This window comes from Cupressus sempervirens, chromosome 10 (genome assembly GCF_028749045.1).
Source record: "Cupressus sempervirens isolate cs-2001-9-10 chromosome 10, ASM2874904v1, whole genome shotgun sequence".
In the NCBI taxonomy this organism is placed as follows: domain Eukaryota; kingdom Viridiplantae; phylum Streptophyta; class Pinopsida; order Cupressales; family Cupressaceae; genus Cupressus; species Cupressus sempervirens.
Genome location: NC_143127.1, coordinates 915,545,063 through 915,563,473, shown reverse-complemented (window position 1 = coordinate 915,563,473; position 18,411 = coordinate 915,545,063). Strand labels below are relative to the sequence as shown.

Sequence of the window (18,411 nt, the reverse complement as noted above, 5' to 3'; positions counted from 1 at the left end):
AAAATAACTATATATAGGTTTCTAATTGCAAGATAGATTGATTGCTTGTTGTATTTATTGCGTACTTAAAGAGAGTTACACAATTAATCTACTAGAATCTTCTTGGAGGGATTAAATCTAAGAGATGAAAGTATTTATGAAACCTTTTGTTAGGGATGGATGTTGTATACTATAACGATCCTCTTTATCCTAAGATGTATATCACTCAATCAAATGGTAAGTTTACTTATTGAAAGCATGAAGGATAAATTCTATGTTAACATGGAAGATCGACGCACACACACACAAACACACATCTAATGATTGTAACCATTACAAACTTGATTATAGTCTAGATAAAACTAACTAAAAGGACTAAACATCTAGCGATTGTAATCATTGCAAACTTCATTACTACTAATGATAGATTAACTAACTAAAATGACAAATATTGATATGGCTTAGTATTATTTGCTTATATATAAGATTGCCAAATCAAATCGGAGAAAATAGATTATTAAATATACATATTTTAAATCTTTTTGCAAAAGATATATTATTTTTATATAGTTAATATTCTTAGTGTAAATGATTAGTTCAAAAGAGACAATTGACCATATAAATGTTGTGATATTGCTATCAAGATTTAACTTTGTAATTTTTGAGTCAAACTCATTAACCCATGTAAATATCATTATCATGCATGGTACCTGCATTTATCCTGAAAGACAAAGAGATATATCATATATTTTATAAGGCAAAGAGATATATTTTTAAATCCAAGGATAGTTAAGTCATTAAAACACATCGCATAATGGCATCAAAAAAATGAGCTTTGAATACAATCGTTCAACTCGGCAATTGGATGACTACGTCGAGATATTAAAAAAAATTTGTAATAATAAAATATTTCATGACATAAAAAAAAATGAGCTTTGAATACAATCGTTCCACTAGGAAATTGGATGACTACGTTGAGATATAATTTTTTTTGTAATAATAAAATATTTCATGACATAAAAAAAATAAAAATGAGCTTCGAATACAATCGTTCAACTAGACAATTGGATGACTATGTCAAGATATAAAAAATAAAATAATATTTTATTTTTTTAGATAATAATAAAATATTTCATCTCTTTGGTGAACTTCTTTTTAGAACTTAAAATACAATAAATGGTTTACCTTCACTCGGTTGTTGATTTGAAAATTCGAGTGCTATATTTTATTTGCCGTAACTTCATTCATACACGGCCGGGCTTTCCCGAAAGTCTGAGGTGACGGGGACCTCTGTTTGACTCAATGTCTACATCCACGTCAATTTTCGGAACAAATTCATCCACTTATCAGGCTTTCATGAAACTCAATGTTATATTCTATCACAAGACTCTCGAAAGACTTTGACTCTATTTCCACCACTAGTTCAAGTGATCGCTCCGCGTACGCCTAAGTCCCCCTCTAAATGTCTCTTAGATAAAAAGTTAAAAAATATAGATTTAGTCCTATCCGGAAATTTTGATCGCCTCTCTTTTTCAGTGGCGTTTTCAGTGGCGTCTTGATACTGGATTACAGTGAAATTTGAAACTATAATAATGTCCCATCCTTTTGATTCCAATCGTATTTCTGCCGGCTCTGTCGTATACCATCGTTTGTGTGAGACTGACTTATTTTTACCTTCACTTCTATGGTCTTAATGGTTTTTCTTGACTTGAATGCAATAATTTAGTTGTGATATTGATGAGAATGGATGGCCTAGCCAAAATCAGAAAATCTATATAATAGAGCTCATTTCTTTTATCAAAACACATCAAAAATCTCTAAGCTCCCTCCTCATTAATGCCAATGGAGAGATCCAGAGCCATGGCTGGTAGATTAGGGTGGCTGATTATTTGGTTCGCCATATTAACAATAGTCCCCATTATAAGAGCCGATCCAGAGACCAGACTTTTGGCCTATGGGTGCAGCGCCGTGCCCAACAACAACGTCACACTCTTCGCCCAAAATCTGAAGAAGGCTCTCGCATTTTTGGAGGAAAAAGTTGTTCCATCTGGTTTTGCTACGGTAAATGAGGCGGGAGCATCAGATCTGGTGGATTCGGTATATGCGGTGGCGCAGTGTAGAAAGGATAAGTCTGCTGCTGATTGCGCTGCCTGCATCAAAGTTGCGAGAATACAAGTTGCCAACTGTACCAAAGTTACCGGCGGCCGGGCAAACTATGATGGCTGTTTTATTCGTTTCGAGAACTACAATTTTTACAGTACTAGTTTCACCGATGAAGGCAATAAACAGGTGTGCGGCGTTGCCAACGCTAGCTCCTCCACTTCATTTTCATCAACCGCTCAGAGTTTGCTGACCGATCTGTGCGCTGCAGCTCCGCGAGTAAAAGATTATTTTGCTGCGCAGACGAGGAAATTAGGGGCGTCTAATACCACAATCTATGGCCTTGCCTCCTGTATTCGCTCCCTCACAACGGACAACTGCCAAAAGTGCCTCGCGCTTGCCAAGGACAACATTAACAAGTGTCTTCCTCGCTCCGAGGGACGGGCTGTTGACGCCGGCTGCAACCTGCGATATGATTCCAAACCCTTTTTCCCAACCAATGCCACTGTCGACTTGGGAAATTTCCTTCCCGGAGGTTAGAATTTAACTCTATTCGATTTAATAGTTTGCTGCAGTTTTGTTGACGTTTTTGACACTCGTGTTAGAATTAGCAACCATGAATTGATATTTTCAGAAATTTGATTACACTGGTTTTGTTATTGTCTATTAATTTGTTTTTCAGGTAGGAAGAAGGTGAGTACTCGAGCGTGGATAATAATTGGAGTTGTGGGAGGGGCATTCATACTTTGCCTTCTAACTTGTTTCCTCCTCTTCCGGAAGAAAATAATGCGGCCAAGCCAGAAACAAGGTAAACTCTTTAAAGGCTAGAGCTACTATATTATGGATAAGGAGGCAAAAGTCTTGCAAGTCAGTTCGATTTTAGCTATGACTAATATAAAAGATTGAAATTTATGGAACAGTGGACACTGAAGGAGCAACAGAACTTCGCGGGCCGGGAGATTTCGACTTCAAGATACTGAGAAAGGCAACAAACAATTTTGATCAAGCAAATAAACTCGGAGAAGGAGGGTTTGGTGAAGTATTCAAGGTAAAATATGTTCATCACTTGGAATTAGGCTTGTGTGTTAATCCGACGAGATATCGATAACAGCAGTACAAACAAATAAAACAGAGCAAATATAAGAGCAGAACAGAAGAAAGTAAAATAGAACAGCTGTGAAGAATATAATCTTTATAGCAATTGTACTTCTTGTTACATTCATAGACCATAGAGGCTGTCAATTTATAATCTTCTCCTCATACTTCTGGAAAGTTCTATACAGCCACGATGAGCATAAGAAGGGGAACATTCTGGAATTTTGGACCGTACAGATAGAGAGTTCTAGATTTTATAATTAATGCTGATCTACAGAACTATCAAATAAACATTTTTCTAACATAATCTGAGCTTGAAATGAATATGTTTGCAGGGTACCTTGAAAAATGGCAACGTCGTGGCAATAAAGAAGCTGACATTGGGCCGCTCTCCCCGCGCAATTTCTGAATTCGAGAGCGAAGTGAAACTCATTTCTAATGTTCATCACAAAAATCTTGTGCGTTTGCTTGGATGTTGCAGACAGGGGCAAGAAAGGCTCTTGGTTTATGAGTACATGCCCAACAGCAGCCTCGACAGAGTCTTATTCGGTTTGCTACTCCTCAACTTCCCACTTTTGCTTCTTTCATCCATTTCAATTAACATGATAGATTTTTTAACTCTAGTAAATTACCCTTGTTAAAAATAATGTTTATTATAGTAACTGGGCATTTAATGCACAGTCCAGAACTTTGTACTTGCTTCTTGGAGCCTCTCTCTTTGTGCAAAATTTGAATTTAAAATTATGTAGAAATCTCTAGAGTGCTTCCTTTCTTGAAGCTTCTCAAGAACCCTCTAGAAATATGTATGAGCTCTATAAATAGAGCATTCCTCTCAGCTGTAATAACATGAAGAAACTTTATAGCTCTTTGATATGTGTGAGTTTTGCTGCTCTGTTTTTAAGCTCTATTTTTTTTTATTCTTTGTGCTACTGTTTTTAATTCATCATGGTATCAGAGCATTTTCAGTTCTTTGGGCTGTGAATATATGATGCTTTTTGGAATGAATATATGTGTTTTTCTTGTGTGAATTTTTACATTTGCAGGCTGTAACTAAGGAGTGAACAGCAGTTTGGTTTGGGACAAAAAACTACATCAAAGGAAGGATATTGCAGCAAAAGAAAAGTTTTTTTTCTTCAACAAATTGGTGAGATTTTTTCAGTTTCAAGCTTGAGTGTTCAAGTTCTTAAATATCTTTCATTCTCATCCAAAAAAAAAAGGGAGAGAATTTAACAATGGAATCACTTGGTGTGACTTTGCCTACAGTTAAATTAAATGGAAAAAATTATTATGATTGGGTATCTCATGTTGAAATCACTCTAACCCTTCAAAATTGTTATGATATTGTGACTGGTAGTGAACAAAGGCCTACGAATCCAGGAAATGATCAAGATAATTGGGATAAAAGGGACAAGAGGGCAGCAGCACTAATCAAGCTTACACTTTCAGAAGAAGTTTTTCCAAAAGTTCGTAATGAGAGAAGTGGAGTCAAAGTTTGGGAGATTTTGAAAGATTTATATCAAAATTCAGGTGATGTATGGATCTTATCTCTCACAACTGAATTATACAATTTGAAATTATCAAGCTCACAAGAGATAGTCCCACATTTAAGTAAGTTAAAGGAAAAGAAAAATGAGCTTGCTTCTCTTGGAAAAGATATAGATGATAAAGATTTTGTGCAAATTATATTACAAAGTCTTCCAGGATCTTATCAATAATTTATAAGGGGTTTAGATACTGCAGATAAATTAAAAAGTATTAAATCAGAAGAATTGTGTGCTAAGTTGGTTCAAGAAGAGAAAAGACAAGTTAAAGAAAAAGAATCATTTGATGGTGAATCTCAAGCATTTGTAATGAAAGGAAAACAATATTATAAGAAGTCACAAGAAAATGAATCTAAAGAAAGAAATTGGAAGAATGAAAATAAGAGTATTTCATATATAGATCATAATAGAAGTAAATGGAAATGTCATTATTGTGGTAAAATGGGTCATAAGGCAAATGAATGTTTCAAGAAGAAAATAGATGTAGAAAAGAAAGTAAATAATTATCCAAAATTAGGAGATTCTAAAAGAAATGCATTTTGTGTTGCACTTAAAGAAAATAATACTTTCAAAGAAGATTGGGTTATTGATTCTGGTGCTACACAACACATGTCTCATAATGAGAATCAATTTGAATCAATAAGTGAAAATAATATAAAGAAAATATATTTGGGGGATAATAGTGCTTTAGAAGTTAAAGGGACTGGTAATGTCAAAATTGATAATGGTTTGTTCAAAAATGTGAAATTAGTCCCTGAATTAAAAACAAATCTGCTTTCAGTATCTCAAATTGCATGTCAAGGACATAAAATAGAATTCTACAATGATAAGTGCTTAATCAAGGATGTCAATGATAATTATAGAGTCATTGCAATTGGTAAAATGGAGAATGAATTATATAAATTTCAAGAATTTACTTCTAAATGTGGAGATAAACATATGTGTGCTATTACTCAATATGATGATATGAGCAGTTTATGGCATGAGCGTTTGGGGCACATCAATTTTCAAAGTCTCAAACTTATGGAGAAATTACAAATGGTGCATGGGCTGCCAAAGATATCGTTAAGCCCTAAGGTGTGTGAAGGATGTGCAATGGGAAAACAACATGTGGAAAGTTTCCCTCAAGGTAAATCATGGAGAGCAAAAACTCCTCTACATTTAGTCCATAGTGATGTAATGGGTCCTTTCAAAACATCATCAATTGGAGGATCAAGGTATGCCCTCACTTTTATAGATGATTATAGTAGAAGAATTTGGGTGTATTTTTTACAAAAGAAAGATGAAGTGTTTCAAAAGTTTAAAGATTTTAAAGCTTTGACTGAAAAACAAAGTGGAAAGTACTTAAAGATACTAAGAACTGATAGAGGGACTGAATACATGAATAAAGCTCTTTTAGATTTTTGTAAAGAACATGGCATTAAAAAGGAATCAACTGTCTCTTATTCACCCCAACAAAATGGTGTTGCTGAAAGGAAAAATAGAACTATAATAGAAATGGCTAGGTGCATGCTTCATTCTAGAAATTTAGAAGCTAAATTTTGGGCTGAAGCAGTTCATACTGCCGTATATATCTTGAATAGAACACCTACTAAGGCAGTTTTGAACATAACACCAGAAGAGGCATGGAGTGGAAGAAAGCCTACAGTATCTCATTTTAGAATTTTTGGTTGTAAAGCATATGCTCACATTCCTGATGAAAGGAGGAGCAAACTTGAAAGGAAAAGCGAGAAGTGCACAATGGTTGGATATAGTGAGGAATCGAAAGGATATAGGTTATACAATCCTAGAATTAATGAAATCTATATTAAAAGAAATGTATGGTTTGATGAAGATGTTAAGAATGATAATTCTCCAACATTATCTTTCTTTCCAATTTTGATTGATGAAGAAAATTCTACTTCTACCAATAGTCAAAGTCAAGGTGTGCAAACCACTACATGGGATGAGACTCAAGAAAGTGATAATGAAAATCCAAAGAAATTTAGAAGCATCAAAGAAATTTATCAAGAAGGTCCTAGATATATATTTGCTAACTATGCTCTTATGACTAAGGTGATGCAGGTTGACACTCCAAACACATATGAAGAAGCAAAAGGAAAAGAAGAATGGGAAGCAGCTATGCAAGAAGAATACAATTCTTTGATGAAGAATGGAACATGGGAACTAACAACACTTCCAGAAGGAAAAAATGTGGTTGGTTGCAAGTGGACCTATAGAATCAAATTCACATCAGATGGAGCTATTGAAAAATACAAAGCAAGGTTAGTGGCTAAAGGTTTCTCACAAGAAGAAGGTATAGACTATACTGAAACCTTTGCTCCAATAGCTAAGATGACTTCCATTCATACAATAGTTGCTTTAGCTGCAAAGTTTGGTTGGAAAATTTTTCAAATGGATGTAAAAAGTGCATTTTTGCATGGTGACTTAAAAGAAGAAATTTATATGCAACAACCACCAGGATTTATTAAATATGGAGAAGAGAATTTGGTGTGTAGATTAAGAAAATCACTCTATGGTCTCAAACAAGCACCAAGGGAATGGTACTCAAAAATTAATAAGTACTTCCTAGAAGTTGGATTTAAAAGAAGTAATGCTGATCCAGATGTGTATGTAAAATATTGTGATAATAAGGTTGTTATCATTGTATTGTATGTGGATGACTTGATTATTACAGGAAATCACGCACATGATATTGAGATAACTAAAAATCAACTCAAACAAGCTTTCGAAATAACTGATTTAGGACTAATGCACTATTTTTTGGGTATGCAAGTATGGCAAGAAGAAGGAAGAATCATGCTCTCTCAAACTAAATATGCTCTTGATGTACTTAAAAAATTCAATATGAGTGATTGTAAACCATGTAATACACCATGTGAAATAGGAGTAAAGTTAGGTGCTAACTCCACTCAAAAGAAAGTGGATGGAAAATTATATAGGCAGCTTGTTGGAAATCTTTTGTATCTTACTATAACTAGACAAGATATTGCATATGCAGTTGGTATTGTATCGAGATACATGGCAGATCCACACATTGAACACTGGAAAGCAGCTAAAAGAATATTAAGATATATTAAGGGTACTTACCAGCTTGGCATTGAATACAAATATGGAGGAGAACCTACTTTAGTTGGATATACAGATTCTGATTATGCAGGTGACATTGATGATAGAAAGTCAACTTCAGGATATATCTTCCATCTTGGATCGGGACCGATTTCGTGGAGTAGCAAGAAGCAATCAACAGTGTCACTCTCATCTACAGAAGCTGAATATATTGGTTTATCAAAGGCGTCTCAAGAAGCATTATGGCTTAAGAGGTTACTTGAAGAATTGCATCATCCACAAGACTCTCCAACAACAATATTTTGTGATAATCAAAGTACTATCAAGCTAGCAAAAAATTCGGTATATCATGCAAGGTCCAAGCATATAGAAGTGCATCATCATTTTGTTCGAGATCTAATTGAAAGACAAAAGGTGGAGCTTCAATTTTGCGGAACAGAAGATCAACTTGCTGATATATTTACAAAAGCATTGTCTATCGTAAAATCTATGAAATTTAGAGATCTATTGCAGCTCAAAGATGTTCCTACTCTCTCCAAATAAACATTATGGAGGGGTGTTAAAAATAATGTTTATTATAGTAGCTGGGCATTTAATGCACAGTCCAGAACTTTCTACTTGCTTCTTGGAGCCTCTCTCTTTGTGCAAAATTTGAATTTAAAATTATGTAGAAATCTCTAGAGTGCTTCCTTTCTTGAAGCTTCTCAAGAACCCTCTAGAAATATGTATGAGCTCTATAAATAGAGCATTCCTCTCAGCTGTAATAACATGAAGAAACTTTATAGCTCTTTGATATGTTTGAGTTTTGCTGCTCTGTTTTTTTTTATTTTTTGTGCTGCTGTTTTTAATTCATCAACCCTGTATGCAGGAGAACATAAAAAACATTTGACTTGGAAGGAAAGGTTCAACATCGTCGTGGGCACTGCTCGTGGTCTTGCTTATCTCCATGAGGAATTCCATGTTTGTATCATCCATCGTGATATTAAGTCAAGCAACATATTGCTTGACGAGAACTTTCAGGCAAAAATAGCAGATTTTGGGCTTGCAAGACTTCTTCCACATGATAAAACTCATGTTAGCACAAAAGTTGCAGGAACCTTGTAAGAAAATCCATCCTCACTCCAATGTTTATCTGATACCCCTTTTTCTTACATAAATATAGTAACAACCCTTTCGTTTCCCCTTTGCAGAGGATACACAGCTCCTGAATATGCAGGCCATGGGCAATTGACGGAGAAAGCTGACACCTACAGCTTCGGTGTGGTTGTTCTTGAAATAGTCAGTGGCAGAAAAAGCATTGACATGAACCAGCCACCTGATATGCAATATTTGCTTGAATGGGTAACTTACAATGCTAATTGTATCCTTTTATCCCTTCATTCTCTCCCTTGAAGATCTTGGTTATTGAAAAGAAGATAATCCTTATCGCAGGTTTGGAGCGTACATGAACAAAACAAGGTATTAGAGATAGTGGAAAGCGAAGAGAAGATGGAAGGGTATAATGAAGAAGAGGTGGTGAGGGTGATAAACCTTGCGCTTCTGTGCATACAAGGATCTGTGACTCATAGGCCATCAATGTCTGAGGTTGTGACAATACTGTTAAGTAAAGCTGAGATTGATCTTCAGAAACTTCTGCAGCCGGCATTCGTAGATGTGGGGTACCAAGTGCGTGGAGAAAGTTCCCCTCCATCTCAATCAAATGCTATGATTACAGAATCCCTCGATGCTCGTTAGTACTGCCTATATTTCTCTTTTCCAATGGACACATGGAGGGTAGCAAGAAATGATGAATTGTTTAGTTCTAGCCGGTTATATAGTTACGGGCATAAAATAGTTTCCCCTTCCCATCTTTAAGGTGAAAAGAAAAGGATTAAAAGAGAGTTGAATTTAGATGTTCAAGAAATGGTCGCATATTAATTACATGTTATAGTTGAGGGTTCTGATATCATTCACTATTTTTTAAATAAAAAATATAAGCTTTTGCCTTCATTGTGTTCTCAACATACGATCATTTAACGTATGAATAATTCATAATAATGTTGGAGAATTATTTTTGGTTGTGTAAATAGAAAAATGTGTCCCACACTTTGATGTTCAGTAAAAGATCTGATCCAATTTTTTCTTCACCAAAAGCTCCCACTCCAATAAGGACAAGAAAACCAAGCTGCAAATCATCCAAATCTATTGTAGCCATTCAAACATTAGAAGCATATGAATCACCACTAACCGATAATAATGCAACTTATCACATCCATCCATATCAACAACAAGTGCATCCAACTCCACATCCACAATGACATGTAGATCCAAGACCAAATAAAAATCAGTAGCAATATGTAACCCCTCAACAACACATGCCAAACTCTCAATACCAGCAATCTCATTGCTCACAACACGATGCTTTGGAATATATAACTCATCATCCATAACAACTGATTATCCATGACCAATTGCTCTGCAATTTGCATGTCAGATCCAACTAGCCGATCATGAAAATAAAGCTCCATCCCAACATTAATAAGGTTAGGAATATCCTCAACCATAGCCTCAAGTTTCTCTACAGGTTGTGCATTAGACTCCACAAACTAATCAACAAAACCCAACCTCTTTGACCTTGACCTTGCTATGAAATTTTCCCTCTTGAACAAGTCTTCAACATGCCAGACAAATGTCTTTCAGATTTGTAGACTTCAGCGCGACAAGAATTTATAGAATTCAACCATCCCTTCCTTAACTAGATCGGTTAATCTAGCTTCCAACCAGGGTGACATCTTTGAAAACCTCTTCTTCACCACATCATGGAGATTCACAATCATCCCAAGGTCCAATATTCTCAAAGCCATCTTCCAAGATCTTCACAAACCCTCTACAAAAAATCTTTCATTCACACCTTGTGACAAACCCAAATTATTTGTGATTTCAAATCGCAACCTTTCACCTTGCATGAACAACTAGGAAAAAATCAAAAGTCTAGGCACACTAATCTACAATAGACATCACACAAAATCTCTATGATCATGCTCCAACAAGATCAACCTTCCATCTTTGCATCCATCAATCCATCTATAAGTCCTCTAGAAATGCAAGTTAGAACCACAATCTTCCACCTCATGTCCAATATATCTAGGACTCCATAAAGAATGATCGACCACAAGATCAAGATCTTCTTAGATCAATTTCTCCAACCCAAGTTCCTAGTGCAAACTCCCTCAACTTTAGTGATTTGTCTACATGCTTAGGAACAATTGTTCTCTAATATCATCTAACATAGTGCAAGGAAGGAGAATCCTTGAAGGAGATGTCCTGGCCCCCAGCAAATAACCACTTAGTGGAAACACAATACAAGATACAAGATACAAGATATGATATCAAATACAAATATTTATTCATAAAATAATTGATTACATGCAATGTGTCAGGTTGTAAGGCCTTCCCAATTATGGCCAAATACAATAGCAATTACAATAACAATTATGCAAGGTCCCTCAAGATCCAACCCAAACATTAGCTAGTCCAGATCCATACTCCAATAGAAACCTCGAAGGAAGATCTAAACTTATGTTTGCAAGCCCAGCAAGAAATCTCCTTGTTTCATAGGCCTCGGCTACTAGCCCTTCTGAAACTTTATCCAAGGTCCAGGTGTTAAATGCCTTACATTTGGTGCTCTATCCACACACTTAGGAAAAATTCACTCACTTAGCTACTCCATATTTTCCATGCTACATCTCACACTCAATAAATGACATACTCCACTAAATGAATGAGTAAAGACTCCAAAAGACCCCCTTACTTATACCCAACTAAGCCATAAGTTGGCCTAGGATATCAAAATTAAATAAAACCTTGCATTAAATGCACATTTAAGAAACAAGTTGGCTTAGAAAAAAAATTAAATACATCCAAATTAAATGCCAAGGTCAGCCCACACTAGAGATTGGACATAGACAATTGAGGAAAAGTAGGAAATAGGACATGACTAAGCATCAAAAAACCACTTTTGAGTATCAACAACTACACCAAGAATAATTGAATCCCTTCACTGACTGAGCTACTCACTCAACACAACAACTAAACCATGCATTATAAGCTGACCTCCCTAGTGTATGTTGAGTTATAATCCTTTGGTGATCAAGTCCCTTCATTGACTATGCTACTCGATGAACACTACAACCAAGCTTGAGCAAGCTTCCAGTGCATGTTGAGTGCCTTTGATGACTGAGCACCTCCAGGATCATCAAGAACCTCTTCTTTGACCAAATAACACTTCAAGTATTCTACAAAGAAAGTAATGAGCATTCCTCCAAGAACTCCAAAGTAGTCACTAACAAAACCCACAATTATCTTGCATCAAAATCAATGGAGAAATACCTCATGAGAGTCAATGGAGAAATCTAAGTTTGTTAGAGTCATAATAAAAATCCCTATGAATCTCTCAATAAGTATAGTATGACACATATATAGGAAAAGAATGATTCAAAAAAATAGTTATATGTTTAACATTTAAAAATATCAAAGAGAAATTTAAATATTGAAACATCTATCTATACACGTGTACATAACATGTAAATTTATGTAGTTCATTAGGATCAAAATGGGTCCAAGGATGTACTCAAAAATGTCAAAAGATCATCAATTTCTTAGAGGGTCAAAATATGTCCTATAATCCATAAATGCATCATCTAATTTCTAAAAAGATTTGAAAATGTACAAAAGGGTCTTAAGGGGATTTATGTCATAATAGGGAGTCTAGGAAGTCTTATATTGTAAGATCATTTTAAGAGTTATCATGTCTTAATAGGTCCTATTATGTAATAAAAGGTCATTTTAGGGGTTCCTAACAAGTTTTATATCATAATAGGATTTTCCTTATGTCATAAAAGATCCTACTAAGGGGCCTTAGATGTTCTAATGGTACAAGGATGTAAAAGATTGCATTTTAACATCTAACTATATACATTTACCATTTAAATCCATAACATGGATAGACATAGAACACACCCATAACATTTATACATATAATAAATAAATTTAAACATTTAACTATATATTTCAAATAAATTGTCTATAGTTTGAAAAGCAACATCTATGCACATTTTCACATACATTTGATTAAGCAATATTTTCAAAGACATGAAAATATTTTCTATTATTCACTAATAATAGATTTCTAATATTTTATAATAATTTAGTTTTCTAACTAAGGGTTTCTAATATTTTATAGCTACAAATTTTTCTAATTTTGACTACATTAATAAATTATAAAATGTTGAACACTATTGAAAATTAAAAAGTAAATAAGATAATTGAATAACATATATTTTATAGTAAAAATTTAAATAGGAAAGGAAACATTATCTGTGTCTGGTACACCATATCATAATAAAAAATAAAAGAAAAAAGAGCACATGGGCCAACTCTCCTCTTTATCATCTGAGTTCTCCGTAGTTGGTTTTTCCTCCTCCTTGACAAGCTTGTCCAATAGGATTTTGATCAAGTTATTTTCCAGAAAGCGAAGGAGGAAGCCAGTGGTTTCACTTTCTTTTCCCACTTCCTTCTTCTCTTTGTTCAGCTATATAAAATATAAAGTGGTGACCGTCCAATGCATTACCTTCATAGAAAACCCAGCAAGGGCCCCATATTTATGGTACAATGCCTCCTGATTATAAATTAGATCATACATCGACTTCTCCAGCCTATCCAACCTATTTTTTTAAGTTATCCTCTTCATGCTAGTGACTCCCCATCTTCCCACCACCCATAGTAGCCTTCTTCATTAGGGAGGTGATATCCTCACCCAAGTTCTTGTCCAAGAATGAGTTGCCTTCCATGGTATGCAAAAAATGGGATGGGCTAGGGATATCTTTGCTCCTAGAGCTAGAGTGGATCACTTTTATCTTCCTCTTACTAGTAGGTTTTGTTTCATTCTCCCTAGATTCTAACCTTGCTTCTTTTTTGGGGGTTTCCTAAATTTCTCCATTTTGAGCCTGTTGTTGAATCCCCTAGCAACTTTTTTGCTCCACCCAATATCTAAGTCAATAAAGCTAATTTTTTTTTTGGTAGCAATGGAATTTTTTATAGTGCCCTTCAAGGCCAACCTAGGGCTCAGGTTAGTGGAGGATTTCAGAGTCACATTGGCTAGGGGATTAACCAAAAGAGGTGGCTTGAGGGAAAGTTGGAATCTATAGAGTTTCAACATGAAGGCCTAATGTAGGATATAAAAGGGTTTCCCTTCTCCCCTCTCTTTCCAGACATTAAAAACACTATACTCCATCAAATGAAAAATAAGGTGTGGGAAAGAGATTAAGTCCAGGTTTCTAAAGTTATTTGAGATGGGGGAGTGGTAATAATACAACACCTGCAACCAATCCTCAATCACAGTGTAGCACATGATGGCATAACATACAATGTCCCATGGCTTAGAAAAGTCCTCATGAGAGAAGCCACTATGCATGCATGTAGATTCCTCCTTAGGGTAGAAAAATTTATGCAGATTTATTCAATCTGAAACTTTGAGCTACTTATGCCATCTCTTTCCTTTGAGACACAAGGTACCCACCCTAGTAATGAGATCCTCCATCATTTCAAAGGCTGCCCCATTAATGGTCACCTTTCTATTTGCCAAAGAATTCGCAAATTTCAAGGACACATGCTTGTCATACCTTTTTGGAAGTAATGTTGATGCTTCTTATATGGGGGAGTATATGTGGTTGAGCAGAGTCATCTAGGACTCTTGGTAGCTGGTATGAAATAATGCCTCTGGAAACTTGAGTTGGTTGAAGACATCAAGAACTTGATTGACATGATGATGCCTTTGTTATAGATGTCAATGGGGGAGACATTAAATGATAAACATCTTCTAGTAGTATATAGGAGATGTATATGTAGGAGAGTTGTAGCAAAGGGAGATTATCACATTGAGTTATATCAATTGAGGAGAAGTATAAATAATTGATGCCATCCATGTAAGAATGAGGAAGCATTGATAAAGAGTTGTTCCTAAGAGTTTTAGATTTGACTGATGAAAAGGATATGAAATATGAGAGAAACAACAGAGTCTGATTTGGTATTCCTGAAACTTAGATGTTTTTCATCTATGCTTCCATCAATTCCAAGGTGGGAGATTTTTAGCATGAATGCTGATGTTATTCCTTTGGAGGAGTATCCCAAGCATTAATATCACACCTTGGGAGATTGACAAGTTACATTTATGACTATATTTTTCATTTATGTCAACATAGTATTATTTCTATAAAGTCTGGCAGATTAGAAGAAAGAGAACGAGTTTATACAAATTGTGTATTGATGATTAGGTCAAGCGTAGTTGAGGATATATTATACATTATGTCTTGATGAAGTGGACAAGTGCACATGACAAAAATCAAAGACATGTGAAAGTTATTTGTAATTTATAAAAGATATTGTGCAAACAAAGTACTTGAGAAGTACAATCTGGTGTTTGGATTATATCTCCTAACTATGATAGAATATGGATGAGTCTAGTTAGACAATGATAATAGATAACATAATGATGATGATAGCGAGTGTTTGAGGATTGAGGTTTCATGTGTAAAAAATTGTAATTACTGTGAGCTAAGAGTGTTTTGTAATTGTAATAATATCTTAATGAGGTCCTATTGTAATTGATTGGGAAAATGTCAAGGCCAACTCAAGGAATTATTTTAAGAATATTGTATAAAAAAAGGGTTATTTTCCTTGTAATGTAGCGTGTAAATGTGTGCAAGTAAGAATAATTCAAGTGATATGTGAAGTTTTTAAATGCAAGTAAGCTATCAAAGGGATTAGTTTGATACAAAGTTAAAGATTTAATATTTTGGTCTATGAAGGTATTTGTTATGGTATTGACACAATAAGAGGAAAGAGAAAGATTTTGAGTTATGAAGATTAATTTCATTTATATTATTTTGAAAGGAATAATACAAACTCCAGTTGGATAGTGAGTTGTCTTGCCCCTAAAGGTATTTGGAGAGTGGGCCCATTTTCCTTCTAGAACTCCTAATTCATGGTTAACACAACTCCTAATAGGGTTGGAATCTCCTAACAAGGTATCCTAATCGGGACTGATATCTACTGAATCTGTTTTATTGGCTCCTCACAAAGTCTATCCTCTTACAAGGAACTTTTATATTAGTACATCATTTTGTGGGTACCATTCCCACTAGGGTTTTTCATTTGATTAAGGGTTTTGCTAGTTAAAAAATCTGGTGTTATTATGTATGTGATACTCTTTTTAAGATATCTAATTATATTGTTGAGATGCTTAAGGTTTAATAAGGTTGATAAAAGTTATATTGATTTGATAACTGATTCACCCCACTCCCCACTCTTAGTTATCTTGGTGGACTTTATTTTCTAACAAGTAGTCCCTAGTCTTCAACGTCCAATTACAATAATTTTTACTCATAACTTAATGGAATAAATATTTATTTTCTATCCTCTTGCAATCATATATTTTTCTTGTAGATCTACAAACACAAACACACTTGAATGTACACATATATAAAAGGGAACAAATATGAATTTCATTTTTAAAATTTTAATTAAGAATGTGTACAATTTAAGCAAGATTTCATATATTAAACATGTATAATTTAAAAACATGTGCATAATGTTATCGCCAAAAATTATGTATGTGGTACTATTTGACTCATTCTTGATGATGCATTAACCTTATTTGATGTGAAATGTGTCTAGCATTCAAAAGCATTAATTGCCTCTTTATACAAGCTCCTATATTATTCATTTGATAATTTTGTAGCACAAATTTTATACATCATTCATCACCACCATCTTCACCATTTTTTACATGTCCACTTTGAAAAAAACTCTAGACATGTGACATATTTTCAACATGATGATATCTACATAGTGGATAAAATGATCTTGATGATTTAAATTGTGGAGTTACATAAATCTAAATAAAACACAATGTATACCAAATTTTTATACCCCTTTATTTCAAGTTTGTAAAAATCTTCTTCAAGAATTATTCTACATAATGAATATCATCCTTCTTATAATCACTTATATAAAATATGATAAATTATTTCTTGATGACACATGCATCAAATGTGCCTTGAATAACATCCAAATCTAACTATTCATGTTGTGAAGACAGGTGTACTATATTCTAGCAATATATTCTAAAAAATAGTTTTATATTAATCACCTTTTGATGAACAAAGGATTAGTGTTCTGTTAAATCAACAACTGGTAAAATAGTTTGGAGTGGAAAATTGCCTCTCAACATTTGGAATTGTTTCACTTGTTACTTTGCAAAACTAAAAGCCTAAAGAGAGTAAGATTAAATCAATTTTATAAATTTTTCCATAAATCATCCAATTTTTATCTCCTCTTTAATATATTCTAACCATTTAATCATTTCCAAACTTTTGTTTCATTCTTTATATATTTACAACTCATATAATTTACCATCTTTGTCAAGTTTATGTTTTCATTTTTCAAAGGAAGAAATTCAAATCAATAGGTTTTTCACATATTCCTTTTATGTAATTTATTTGATCACCTCCATCATCACTTTTTTCACATTAAATTCGTAAGATAAAATCACTTTTTCTACAAGGAGGAGCTTCTTCAAAACCATAAGTGGGATATATAATTTCTTTATGCTTCTCATTGTTATCCATCCTACAAGGTAACCTCTTTAACAATTATTTATGATCTAACACTCAAAGTGATACATTGACACATTTTCACATCTCCATGTCTATGTCAATATCTTCATCTAGCTGGGGAATTCATATAAAGGAAAAGAGAAAAGAGATGTTAAGATAAATAAATTCTCACAATCCTTAAATCATCCCAACCATATATTTTTCGAACATTTTTGACACTAGTCAACACCTCTTCTTCCCAACAAAGAATCCTTTGGACAAGTATACGAAACTCTTCTTTTAAATATATATACCCGCATTAGATGAATATGGTAAAAATAATTTTGGGAGTGAAACAAATAGAAAATCAAATGTCCATAAGAATTATAAAAAAATACAATACTAAAAATTTACATTTCGAAACATTTTTCATACATCATCAACTATCCTGTGTGTAAAGATCTATTTGGTGAGGTGCATTGCAACATAGTATCAACATTTTTTATGTAAGTGAAAGTAGAAACTTTTATCAACAAAAAATAACTTTTTGCATAGTTGTGAGAGGTGACATGCAAGGGATGCCAAATTTGATTCACCTCTTAGTCTCATCCCTAAATTTGACAATTGATGATAATCAATTATCCATGTAGTAGGACTTGGTGGCCACCACTACTACCATCACAATATCTTATTTTCTTCATACCTTATGCACTTCTATTGGGCTAGTTGACAATGCAAACTACCTAACTTTAAAACCTCTCCTAATTGGGCATCTATCATCATAGTATGTAATTGTTGTAGAGAAACCTTCAACTCTATTTGATGGAGAAACAATCAAGAATATATTTTCTAGAGATGGACCCTCTTTATTATATGCTACTTCATTTTTCACAGTCATTAGTCATTAGACATTCAACACATAAGCCTTCCAATAGAATTTGTATGCTCTAATATAATATGAAAAAGAAAAATGATTGGCATGAGACATTTGATAG

General features: G+C 34.1%; 1 protein-coding gene and 1 pseudogene across 1 annotated transcript; one reads left to right on the top strand and one right to left on the bottom strand.

Annotated features, from left to right (window-relative positions):
* The window catches only part of LOC149536985 (cysteine-rich receptor-like protein kinase 2), a 114,588-nt pseudogene that overhangs the window by 82,790 nt on the left and 13,387 nt on the right, over window positions 1-18,411 (bottom strand).
* On the top strand, window positions 1,661-9,773 carry LOC149536986 (cysteine-rich receptor-like protein kinase 2). The gene is made up of 7 exons (XM_089806683.1): window positions 1,661-2,614; window positions 2,762-2,887; window positions 3,000-3,127; window positions 3,510-3,723; window positions 8,653-8,884; window positions 8,975-9,125; window positions 9,216-9,773. Exons 1-7 carry the CDS (start codon window positions 1,816-1,818, stop codon window positions 9,516-9,518), a joined length of 1,953 nt encoding a protein of 650 aa, XP_089662809.1. The 5' UTR covers window positions 1,661-1,815; the 3' UTR covers window positions 9,519-9,773.

Coding starts and splice junctions, on each gene's coding strand:
- LOC149536986 (XM_089806683.1), top strand. CDS start 1,816: ATGCCAATGGAGAGATCCAGAGCCATGGCTGGTAGATTAGGGTGGCTG. Junction 8,885..8,974: donor ACAAAAGTTGCAGGAACCTT/GTAAGAAAATCC, acceptor TCCCCTTTGCAG/AGGATACACAGCTCCTGAAT. Junction 9,126..9,215: donor TGCAATATTTGCTTGAATGG/GTAACTTACAAT, acceptor TCCTTATCGCAG/GTTTGGAGCGTACATGAACA.